The sequence below is a fragment of the Eptesicus fuscus genome, chromosome 5 (assembly GCF_027574615.1).
Source record: "Eptesicus fuscus isolate TK198812 chromosome 5, DD_ASM_mEF_20220401, whole genome shotgun sequence".
Lineage (NCBI taxonomy): Eukaryota > Metazoa > Chordata > Mammalia > Chiroptera > Vespertilionidae > Eptesicus > Eptesicus fuscus.
The window spans coordinates 78265816-78278062 of NC_072477.1; the positions used below are offsets into that span (position 1 = coordinate 78265816).

The 12247-nt window shown below is 45.8% G+C and overlaps 1 protein-coding gene and 1 pseudogene across 3 annotated transcripts; one reads left to right on the forward strand and one right to left on the reverse strand.

The window, feature by feature from the left end:
- Positions 1-966: 966 nt before the first annotated feature.
- Positions 967-3584, reverse strand: CMA1 (chymase 1). Of its 3 annotated transcripts, none has more exons than XM_054716492.1 (6): positions 3487-3551; positions 3047-3187; positions 2778-2928; positions 2201-2336; positions 1722-1976; positions 967-1283 (listed from the first exon to the last, which is right to left on the reverse strand). In XM_054716492.1, exons 2-6 carry the CDS (start codon positions 3069-3071, stop codon positions 1140-1142), a joined length of 711 nt encoding a protein of 236 aa, XP_054572467.1. In that variant the 5' UTR covers positions 3072-3187; positions 3487-3551; the 3' UTR covers positions 967-1139. The 3 variants fall into 3 exon arrangements, with proteins under 3 accessions (XP_054572467.1, XP_054572466.1, XP_008156773.2); XM_054716491.1 differs by having other exon boundaries at positions 3047-3192; positions 3487-3550; XM_008158551.3 differs by lacking the exon at positions 3047-3187 and having other exon boundaries at positions 3487-3584.
- Positions 3585-3953: 369 nt separating this feature from the next.
- Positions 3954-4637, forward strand: LOC103301544 (zinc finger matrin-type protein 2-like; annotated as a pseudogene).
- The last annotated feature ends 7610 nt before the right edge of the window (positions 4638-12247 follow it).

Below are 12247 nucleotides of genomic sequence, written 5' to 3' on the forward strand. Positions count from 1 at the left end.
GGCCTATCTTCTTAGGCCTCTTAGGGATCAAGGGCCTGTAAGAGGTCCTTTAACTGCAGGCTCCTGAGAGGTAGCTGGAGGTCACACCCTGTTCCTCTTGTATTTGATATGTATAGCTGTGAGTGTACTCAATCCAGCTCAGATGCTGGTGGGTATGGGATTCAGAGCATTCAAGGCCGTATGGAAGGAAATTTTGGAGGACTTTGCCTAACTCATGTATTCTTTTTCTGGAGACCTGGAGACACCATATCATATCTGAAGGAAGATGACAGTTGAATTTGGGTGGCTCTGATGTAATTCAGGGATGTGGCTCACTCTGATGCTCTTGGGGATCCCCCTCCTGAGCTAGAATGGCCTTGACCCTTATACAGCCCATTGTGACTGTTGCAGTAGACAGACACATCCTGAGGACTTCCAAGGGTCATCTCTCCCTCACCCTACTATCCTGAGCTCTCATGCTTGGGAAATTTTCTTTTTTCTCCACTTGGCAGATGCTTCTGTGGCTGTAGACACACTATTGAGGTGACGATCATGAGGCAGAGGTGGGTGTAAAGACATAAACCCAGGCCTTGGCCCATCTTCAGAAATAGTCATGGAGAATTTGCTATGGCTCATCTGTGTCCTGTAGTGCAGTGGCCAAGGCATGGGTTTGAGGGAAGAAGAGAAGTGAGAGGAGAAGGGGAGTAGGAAGAGGAAGTGGAAGAGGGGACAGAGGAGAAAGAAGGTCGCTCAGTGCCAATATTACTCTGGATATTGAATGGTATTGTGCAGATTAAAATATTTTCTTTAATAATCCATAGCACCACACAATGTTTATGGAAATTGGTGGGCTTGGTTATTAATCTGGCAAGAAAGGAGCCCAGCAAAATTCTTCATTCCCACTAGAGAAGAGGACCTGAACTCCTCCCTGTGGAGCAGTCCGTCTCTGGGGGAGCTCTGAGGAAGAAACGGTCTCACACACATGTGCCGGAGGCTGCATCTTTATTGAATTTTGTGGAGGATACAATCAGCAGGGGCTTTGGGTACTTTTGGGAGCCTCCCTGGTCTTGGGCTGTGTCCAGGCTCCTGTGGAACCTGGGGGCTACCCAGGGAGAGCTCTGGCTTTGGGATTTTTCCTGCGGCTGGCCAGGCTTCTGTGGCTACTTGCGCTTTATAATTTTATTAATCCAGTGCACATATGGGGAGATTCGAGTGAAGACACCAGGAGGCTTTGCATCTTTACGTCCATATGACACAATACCCTGGGCCACCCCAGCACACAGAAGGGGGCCCCCAGAGTCACCCTGTGGGTTAAAAAAAGCAGATCATGAGCAGAGATTACTTCCTACTATTACTTCATCCTGGTTCTATCAGCACCCAGGCTGGCCTCAAGATACCCCAGAGTCAGGCCAGGAATCTTGACACCCGATGGAGTCATAAATCAGGAGTCATAATTTAAATGTCTTCTTTCTCTCTCTAGCATAGAACATAGATCCTGCCCCCCCAACATCTTATTTTTTTCTCTCCTGGAGCCCAGTATGCAGACTAGATGGGAATATTAGAGGCAGGACTTGAGTATGAAAGGATGGAACCCGGAAGGAGGATTCCAGTTCCCATAGTTCTAGAAACCCATGAATGCAGACACTGGTAACTGAACCAGGGGACTTCCTGATCCACTCCCTCTCAGCAGGACCCTGTCTCCCAGGAACTGATTATGAGGAGCAAGTGTAAGTTTGTGGTACCTTATATGGTGATCTTTTCTTCCTGGGGTTGCCCACACAGATTTGCAAGTTATGACTGTAAAACATAAAGTGATTGCAGGCCTTGGCCTTCATGAGTCTCAACTTCACCTCTCTCAGAGTATCTGACCCTGGCTTTTCCACGCCTATTCTCCCCCAGCCAGTTGCTCGGCATACTTTTCCAGGTTGAATAAAGGTAGACTTGGTGGGCAGGGGGACTGTCCCCACGGCATGGTTCAGCTTGGCCTTCTTTTGTAGCTGTGAGGGAGGAAGAGTAGATGGTTGCCAGTCACAGGGAATGTGGGTGGTGTGGTATGGTAGAGGTTCCCTGGGCAGGGCCTAGAGTTTTTCCCGAATGGGGCGGTGATGACATGGAGTGGGGGTGGTACCTGAGGAAGTGGGTTGGGAGAGAATGAGAAAGGTACAAGTCAGGAGAAGGGTTAAGAAGGGGGAATTGAGAAGTCCAAGAAAGAGAATGGCACCTTCAGTAACATGATGTCATTGACATTAGTAAAATAGTTGTATTTCGGATGAACAAATTGTTCTTTGACTTCTAGCTTCTGCCATGTGGATTCTTCTTGTTTTATGTCATGAGCTCCGAGAATGACAGTAATTTTTCTGTTGAGAGGGAAGAGAGAGTCAGGAAAGGTGCTGGTCTCTTGAGAAGGGCCCATTTTGAGCAGAGTGACAACAGGCCCTCTTCATCAGTGTAGAGCCAACTGAGGAACTCAGTTCTTACTGAGGAAAGACGTTCCTCCCAGGGACCACAGCTGTTTTAGGAAGGGCCAGGCCCTGGCAGACTGAGAGAGCTCACTGGCACCAGGACAAGAGGGGCAGTATTGGCCTGTCTTGATCTGGGTTGCCCAATAGTAAAGCCCTGACCTCTGGGGACGGAGATGACTAATCAATCACAATGGCCCAGCTCCTCCCAATATACATCACTGACCATCTTGAGATTAGTTAGGCACAAAAATCTCTCCTGAGGCCACTTGAAAATTGTGTTAACTCTGGTTCCTACAAATCCTCACATGAAAAGAGAACAAATCAAAGTTTTCTTACCTTCCTTTACAATGAGCAGCTGTCACCACAAATTCTTGACTTATGAGAAATCCACCACAGTTGAAAACATAGCTCTGGTAAGAGATGATTTTCAGATAGGCCATGTAGGGACGGGAGTGTGGCTTGGACTCAATGCCACTAATAATCTTCCCTGAAATAGAAAATCTCAGGTTCCCAAACACAGGGTAACTAAGCCTTCAGACAGAGCACTAGGTAAGGAAAATGAGTTGAAAGCTGAGGCATCCCCCCATCCCCAGCCTCACCCTTACCTGTAATGTAACTCAGCCCCTCCATGTATCCTTTTTATTGGCTTTCCTTATCCCAGTCCACCCTGTCAATCCCACTTTTCAGAACACAATGGCTAGTCTTGATTCTGAGTTGTCATTTAAACATTTCTTCATGTCCTGATCCTGACCTTTTCCACATGAGAGCAAAGACAGAGGAGAAAAGGACCAGGAATCAGAATTATGGATATTTTGAGGAGAGCACTTCCAAAGCCAGTTTTCTATCTCCATCCAAGATTTTTTCCCCCCTAGGAAACTGTTACTAACTGCTGGGAAAGAATATGACTCTTCCAGGTAGAGATTTCCCCTGGAACACTTGCAATGGGATCTTGCATTCTCATTTTAGGGTCTTCTTTGACTCGGATCAGTAAATTTGGAATAGAAGTTAAGGACCCGGAGGACAGGGAGTTATAGCCTAGACTCACCAGCTCCAGCTTCAGGAGGCAAGAGGAAGACCAACCAAAGGAGTAGAGCCTGCATTTTCCCAGCGACGCTGCCCATGGCAAGGTTCTGTCACTCCCCACTCTTGTCCCTGCTTTTATAACCCCAGTAATAGAAGGGTGTGTGTGTGCGGGGGTGGGGGTGCGGGGCGGGGTGGGGGTGGGGTGGTGAAGGGGGTGAGGGGGGGTGCTGGAAACCACATTTTTGTTGTTCACTCTGGCCTGGCTTATCTTCCTAATCAGAGATTCTCATAGCTCTCCTCTCTGCTTGGCTGGTATGGAAACTGTGGTCAGAGCCCCAGAGTCCTGGCTTCTAGGGTGAGGAACGCACCTTTCTCATCTAATGCAGCTCTCTAGAGGCATACTCGTATCACAAATTGGAGGGGGTGCGTGTTTTAGATGTTGTAGGAATCTAGAACAGGGATCAGCAAACTTTTCCTATAAATAGCAAGATGGTAAATATTTTCAGCTTTGTGAGTCATACTGTCTCTGTCTCAGCTATTCAGCTCTGCCATCATAGCACAAAAGCAGACATAGGCAAGATGTAAACAAGTGGGAAGATGGTGTTGAGCAGTGGGCCAAAAAGTTGGACTTTTGCCACAAGTGGGGCAAAGATGAATATGAGAGGCTTGCTGAGAAGAGGCTCATAGAAGAGAGAGAAAAGAAGTATGGAAAACCAGTGCAGCCAGTCAAGGAGGAACTTCTCCAGTATAGGGACTACAAGGTGGACCTAGAATCCAAGCTTGGGAAGACAATTGTTATTACCAAGACCACCCCGCAATCTGAGATGGGAGGATATTACTGCAATGTCTGTGACTGTGTTGTGAAGGACTCCATCAACTTCCTGGATCACATTAAAGGAAAGAAACATCAGCGAAACCTGGGCATGTCTATGGGTGTGCAACTTTCCACCTTGGATTAGGTGAAAAAATGTTTTGAAGTCAACAAGAAGATGGGAGAGAAACGAAAGGATTATGATTTTGAGGAAAGAGCTTAGAGCAGAAGAGGAAAAGGCCAAAGCCTACAAGAAAGAGAAATGGAAAGAGGAGGAAAGGAGGGCTGACGTTTGAGGGGGATGGTGAGATGCAGCTGTGATGGGCTTCTCTGGCTTTGGTTCCACCAAGGTTAGTTACTGAGGCTTTCTGTGCTTGGCCCTTTGCTGGGCTTAACTTTGAATGTGGGCAAGGTCATTTTTTTGGAGGAGTTCTTGGGAAGTCCTTGAGTGGCAATGGGGAGGACTAGAGAGTGGGTGTTTGCAGTTTCCCTCCACCTTGAGAGAGAGCACAGGAGGCAGCGGTAATGCTGCAGCATATTCCTTTAGCCTCAGCGTCACTCAAGTAACAGGACCTCTGCTCATCTGCATTCCCAATAAAAAAACCTCAAAAAAAAAACCCAAAAAACAAAAACCCTCTTCTGAGGCTGCTTTCCCAATACTTCCCCTGCATCTTTCCCTCTTCATCTATCCAGTCTTCTCTGAGCATCCTACATTTATCCTGTGTTCTACCTTTAAAAAAAAGATACTTTTATTGATTTCAGAGAGGAAGGAAGAGGGAGAGAGTGATAGAAACATCAATGATGAGAATCATTGATCGGCTGCCTCCTGCATGCCCCCACAACCCTAGGGCATGTGTCCTTGACTGGAATCGAACCCGGGATCCTTCAGTCTGCAGGCTGACGTTCTATCCACTGAGCCAAACTGTCTAGGGGATGTGTTCTGCCTTTGTTTTAATGTTGACTCTTGCTGCAGCAGAAAGGTTCTCGCAGTCCCTAGTGTCCAGTTGATGTTATGTCCTTGACCAGCCACCACTCCCCCCTTTCCTCATTCCCCTCTGTGGTTCTTTGGCCACCTGTGCATGCATGTGTACTTCTGCCTGGGTCAGTAGTATGTGTGAATGTGTGTGCATGAATCTGTCACATAGAAGGAGCCTAAACTAGAACCTCAGAGCATTACTGCCTTAGAGCCTGATGTTCTTGGTTTCCTCAGTGCATGTAACAGGAAATTAAATGGGATGAGTGTTTGGTGTGGTTTTTGTCTGTTGAGTTTTTTAACCTTTGTTTTTCATATGTAGACTGTTCAGCTATTCCTGTTTGTTTTATTTTATTGAGGATTACTCTGTTTTTGTCTTTCCTGTGAGCAAACTCTTGGAAGAAACTGTTTGATGCCAAAAAACAAAACAAAACCAAAACAAAACAGGAAAAAAAAAAACAACCCTCATATGGGAGCCTTTGGATCTTAGAGGCTATTCAACATGTATAATAAATGGCATTGACTGGGCCTAAAAAAAGAGTTGTAAACCAGTGGGTGTGACTGTATTCCAAGAAAACCTTATTTACAAAAACAGGAAGTGGGTGTATTTGCCCTACTTCCCCATCTAGAAGATCAGCCCTTCCTTCAAGGCAAATAATCAGCAGACTAGATATTGAACACCCACAATGTGTTTGGCACTGATAGAGCTTTACAGGTATCATCTCATTTAATCTTTTAAACATCCTTTTGGGTAAGTATTATTATACACAATTATGGAGCACTCAACTGATGCTCAGAATGTCACATAGCAGTTAAGACTGAAAATGTAATATGTTAGATTCTAAAACTCATACTTTTTCATTCCACTAAACTGAATAATAAGGGGTGTGGAATGAAGGGTTAGTACAATGAATGGAGAAAGGAATGGAATGTGTAAAGGAGAACACTTGTGTTCTCTAAGGAGTGTTGAGGTTTCCTACTGGTACACTGAGAGTCAAGTTTTATTTGATAATGAAATGATGTCTGCACTTGTCATTATTATTTTCTTTTTGTTAATCCTCACCCAAGGATACTTTTTTCATTGGTTTTTAGAGAGAATGGAAGGGAGGGGGATCGACAGAGAGAATTGATTAGTTGCCTCCCACACGTGGCCTGACTGGTGCTGGGGATTGAGCCTGCAACTGAATTCTGGTACCCTTGACCAGAATTGAATCCAGGACTCTTCAACCCTCAGGCTGATACTCTAACTAAGCACTCAGTCAAACTAACTAGGGCAGCACTTGTCATTACTTGAGATATTACTCTGAGCTCTTATTATTTTACTAGAGGCCTAGTACATGAAATTCGTGCATGGGAGGGGGGGTCCCTCAGCCCGGCCCTGCACCCGTCAGGGGATCGAGCCTAAACCAGCAGTCGTACATCCCTCTCGCAATCTGGGACTGCTGGCTCCTAACTGCTCACCTGCCTGCCTGCCTGATCGCCCCTAACTGCCCTCCCCTGCCAGCCTGATCACCTCCAACTGCCCTCCCCTGCCATCCTGATCACCCCAACTGCCCTCCCCTGCTGGACTGATTGCCCCCTAACTTGCTTGCTCCCCCATGCCAGCTTTATCTTGGTCTGATCACGCCCCTAACTGCTTGTTCCCCCTCACTGGCCTGATCTCACTCCTAACTGCTTGCTCCCCTGCAGGCCTGATTGCCCCCAACTGCCTCTGCCTCAGCCCCCGCCACTGTGGCTTTGTCTGGAAGGAAGTTGGGCATCCTGAAGATGTCCAGTCGACCTGGTCTATTAGCATATTACCATTTTATTAGTATAGATGTGCACCAAGAAAAGAAAATGTGTTCTCAATTAGATAGGAACATGCCATTGATTACAGGATTCATTCTTGAAAAGAGGTTAAAATGTGAAATATTGTGCACCTTAGAATCAATGAAATATTACAAACTATAGCATAATACAGGTACGTACTTTATCTTATTCCCCCTCACATCAACTCTGAGAAGTACTGTTGTTTCCATTTTACCAATGAGGAATGGAGGCTCAGAGAATATGAGTCACTTGAGAAGATTTCATAACCAATGAATATCAGAACTAGGTGTCAAGTACATGTCCTTCATGACTTCCCAAAGCTACCTGTGGCCATCTCCCAGAGTGACTGAATTAGAGAAAAAAAACAACCCCTGAGAAATAACTATGTCTTTTTGTTCAGTTACTATGCACTGGCTCTGATTGATATTAATTTCTAAAGACCCACAAGGCCTCTGTGCACCGCTAGTCAGAGGAGGGGCTTATGAAGTTATTAACAAGCTTTTGGCCTGGATCCACCTCATAATGTGTATGCGAGCTTGCGTGTGTACATGCACATGTAATATTTAGTTCTATGTAATTTTATCACTTGTGGGTTCATCTATCCACCACAATAGTCAAGTTATAGAACAGTTCTATTATTACAAGGATCTCATTTTATAACTACACTCACCTCTCCCCCACTGTGGTCACTTACCCCTTCCCTAGTGCCTTGCAATCATTAATCTCTTGTCTATAATGTTGTTATTTCAATAATGTTATATAGCCCAGCTGGAGTTGCTCAGTTAGTTGAGCAATGTCCTGTGCACTAAAAGGTTGCCAGTTAGATTCCTGGTCAGGGAACACACCGGGGTTGCGGGTTTGATCCCTGGTTGGGGCACATACTATGGAAGGCAACCAATTAATATTTCTCTCTCTCTTCCTCTCCCTTTCTCTATCTCTAAAATCAATAAAAACATATCCTTGGATGAGGATAAAAAAATTAAAAAGAATTCTATCTAATAAAGAGGGAATATGCTAATTGACCCTCACACAGTCGCAAAGATGGTGGCGCCTACAGCCAATAAGGAGGGAATATGCTGATTGCCCCACCCTCGAAGATGGCAGCACCCACAGCCAATAAGGAGGGAATATGCTGATTGACTGCCCCACCCTCAATGATGGTGGTCCCCACAGCCAATAAGGAGGGAATATGCTAATTGACTGTCATTCCCTCAAAGATGGCAGTGCCCACAGCCACAAGATGATGATGTCCAGTCCCCTCAGCCCTGCTGGGGAGCCTGCCTCTGGAGTCCCCCAGGCCCCTCAGCCCCCAAGCTGCCCATGGAAGGCCCAAGGTGCAGGAAAGCCTCAGATGGTGGCTGCCCAGACACCCAGGGCTGCCTGAGGCTCAGGTAACCAGGGCTGGCTGAGGCTTGCTTTGCTGGCAGTGGCAGCAGCAGAAGTGTGATAGGGTGTCACCTTCTCCTGATTGCTGGGTCACCTCCCACCCCTGAGGGCTCCTGGACTATGAGAGGGGGCAGGCCAGGCTGAGGGAACCCCTCCAGTGCATGAATTTTCATGCACCAGGCCTCTATATAAATGGACACATATTTGTCCTATCTAATAAAAGAGTAATATTCAAATTGATCATACCTCTGCTACACCCAAAAGCCATGCTCTCCAGCTAATCAGGAGCGAGTATGCAAATTAACCCAACCAAGATGGCTGCGGCCACAGAGCAAGCAGGAGACTTGGGTTTCCTTGGCAATGGAGGAAGCCAAGCTTCCCGCACACCCTGGCCAGCCCTGGACTCCTCTCAAGGCTACAAAGTTTCAATTATAGAAGATAAATAAATCCCAACAAAAATGGCTGCAGCCACAGAGCAAGCAGAAGGCTTGGGTTTCCCTGGCAATGGAGGAACCCAAGCTTCCTGGCCTGCCTTGGCCTCCACTCAAGGCTACAATGTTTCAATTATAGAAGATAAATAAATCCCAGATACCAGGGCCTCTGCTTGGGTTGCCGGGGGGCGTGGCCGTCCTGCAAACCACCACAGGGCCCTCGCCCAGGCCACCCCACGCCTTAAGGGAACCCCCCACCCTGATCTGGGACACCCTTCAGGGCAAACCAGCCGGCCCCCACCCGTGTACCAGGCCTCTATCCTATATAATAAAAGAGTAATATGCAAGTTGACTGTCACTCCAACACACAAGATGGCTGGCCCCATGTGGACACAGCATGGCTGCCACAAGATGGCAAGCAAGGGAGGGCAGTTGGGAGGGACCAGGCCTGCAGGGGAGGGCAGTTAGGGGTGACCAGGCTGGCAGAGGAGGGAAGTTGGGGTGACCAGTCCTGTAGGGAAAGGCAGTTGGGGGGGCACCCAGTCCTGCAGGGGAGGGCAGTTAGGGTTGACCAGGCCTGCAGGGGAGGGCAGTTAGGGGCAATTAGGCTGGCAGGGGAGCAGTTAGGTATCAATCAGGCTGGCAGGGGAGTGGTTAGGGGGTGATCAGGCTGGCAGGTAGAAGCGATTAGGGGCAATCAGGAAGGCAGGCAGGCGAGGAGTTGGGAGCCAGCAGTCCTGGATTGTGAGAGGGATGTCCAACAGCCCGTTTAGGCCTGATCCCGGGCAGTTGGACATCCCTCGAGTGGTTCCAGATTGGAGAGGGTGCAGGCTGGGCTGAGGGACAGCCCCTCGGGCACAAATTTCGTGCATCGGGCCTCTAGTTTGTATATAAAATAGAATTTTATATGTTGATCTAATGTGTAAACCTGCTAAACTCATATTAGTTTTAGTAGCTTTTTGTAGATTCCTTAAGATTTTCTGTAGTTGAGCTGAAACCGGTTTGGCTCAGTGGATAGAGCGTCGGCCTGCGGACTCAGGGGTCCCGGGTTCGATTCCGGTCAGTGGCATGTACCTTAGTTGCGGGCACATCCCCAGTGGGGGTGTGCAAGAGGCAGCTGATCGATGTTTCTCTCTCATCGATGTTTCTAGCTCTCTATCCCTCTCTCTTCCTCTCTGTAAAATATCAATAAAATATATTAAAAAAAAAAAAAGATTTTCTGTAGTTGAGCATGTCACCTGCAAATAAAGACAGTTTTCCCCCTGGCTGGTGTTACTAAGTGATTAGAGTGTCAGCCTTTGAACCAAAGGGTCTTGGGTTCAGTTCCAGTCAAGGGCACGTACCTGGTCAATAGCATGTAGCTGGGTTGCAGGTTCCCCGCCCTGGTTGGAGCATGTGCGGAGGCAACCAATTAATGTGGTTCTCTCACATCGACATTTTTCTCTCTCTCCTTTCTTCCCTCTCCTTTTTACTCTCTCTAAAATCAATGAAAAAAAAAATCTTCTAGTGGGGATTAACTAAACAAAACAACAACAACAAAAAGACAGTTTTCTTTTTAAATTATATACTGTTCATTTCTTCTTTTTGTCTTATTGTTCTTGCTAGGTCCTGCAGTGCAGTGCTGAGTTAAGAGTGGTGAGAATGACATTGTTTCTTCATTTAAGGGAAAAGCATTCAGTCTTTTACCATTATGTATGAAGTTAGACCTAGGTATTTGTAGATGCTGTTTATCAGGTTGAAGAAGTTCCCTTCTATTCCTTGTTTGCTGAATTAAAAAAAATCATGAATGAATGTTGGATTTTATTTAAAAACTTTTTTTGCATGGTTTGAGATGATCATAAGGTTTCCCATTTTTAGTCTGTTAATATGGTGAATTACAGGAATTGATTTTTAAATATTTAACTTTACAATTTTAGAATAAACTCTACCAGATCATGATACATCATTCCTTTCTATGTTGTTATATTTGATTTTCTAAAATATTTAAGATAATATTTGAATCTTTTATTGCCTCTAAGATGGTCCTCTGTGATCCTGTCTCCTGGTACCTACTCTTGTGTAATATCCTTCACCCTAGTGTGGATTAGACTGACTGATTCACTTCTATTTAATAATATATTGTAGAAGTGACAGAAAGCCACTTTCATGATTATCTTTTTAAAATATTTTTTTATTGATTTCAGAGAGGAAGGGAGAGGGAGAAAGAGATAGAAACACCAATGATGAGAGAGAAGCATTGATCAGCTGCCTCCTGCACGCCCCACATTGGGGATGGAGCCCACAACTTGGGCATGTGCCCTTGACCGGAACCGAACCTGGGACCCTTCAGTCCATAGGCCGACGCTCTATCCACTGAGCCAAACTGGCCAGGGCAATCTTTTTAAAATATATATATTTTTATTGATTTCAGAGAGGAAGGGAGAGGGAGAGGGAGAGAGAGGTAGAAACATCAATAATGAGAAAGAATCATTGATTGGCTGCCTCCTGCATGCCCCACATGGGATCGAGCCCACAACCTGAGCATATGCCCTGACCAGGAATTGACCTGTGATCTCCTGGTTCATAGGTCGATGCTCAACCACTGAGCCAGGCTAGATGGGCTCATGATTATCTTGCTAAAACAATATGACTTCTATTTGGGCATCTTTCTTTCCTCCCTCCTTCCTTTTTAAAAAAATATTTTTATTGGTTTCTAGAGGGAGAGGAAAGGAAAGAGAGAGAGAGAGAGAGAGAGAGAGAGAGAGAGAGAGAGAAAGAGAAAGAGAGAGATATGAGAGCACAACATCAATTGGCTACCTACTGCATGCTCCCCATCCGGGATCGAGCCCACAACCTGGGCATGTGCCCTTATCTAACTGGAAACTTGTCAGTGCACTGGATGACGCTCAACCAACTGACCCACATGGACCAGACCTTTTTCTTTCTTTCTTTCTTTCTTTCTTTCTTTCTTTCTTTCTTTCTTTCTTTCTTTCTTTCTTTCTTTCTTTCTTTCTTTCTTTCTTTCTTTCTTTCTTTCTTTCTCTCTCTCTCTTCTTTCTTTCTTTCTTTCTTTCTCTCTCTCTCTCTCTCTCTCTTTCTTTCTTTCTTTCTTTCTTTCTTTCTCTCTCTCTTTCTTTCTTTCTTTCTTTTAATCTTAAAGTTCTTTTCTTTTGCATTAGGAGAAGAAAACTGGCATATTGTACATAACTCTATGGAGTGACTCTAATGGGTGTGTGATGAACTGAGGCCCTTAGTTCCTTAGTCTGTGTGAAACTGAAACCTATCAACAACCACCTGAGTGAGCTTCGAAGTGGATCCCATAACCCCAATCAAGGCTTCAGATGAGACCACAGCCTCAGTCAACAGCTTGATTAAGCCTCATGGGTGAAATTGA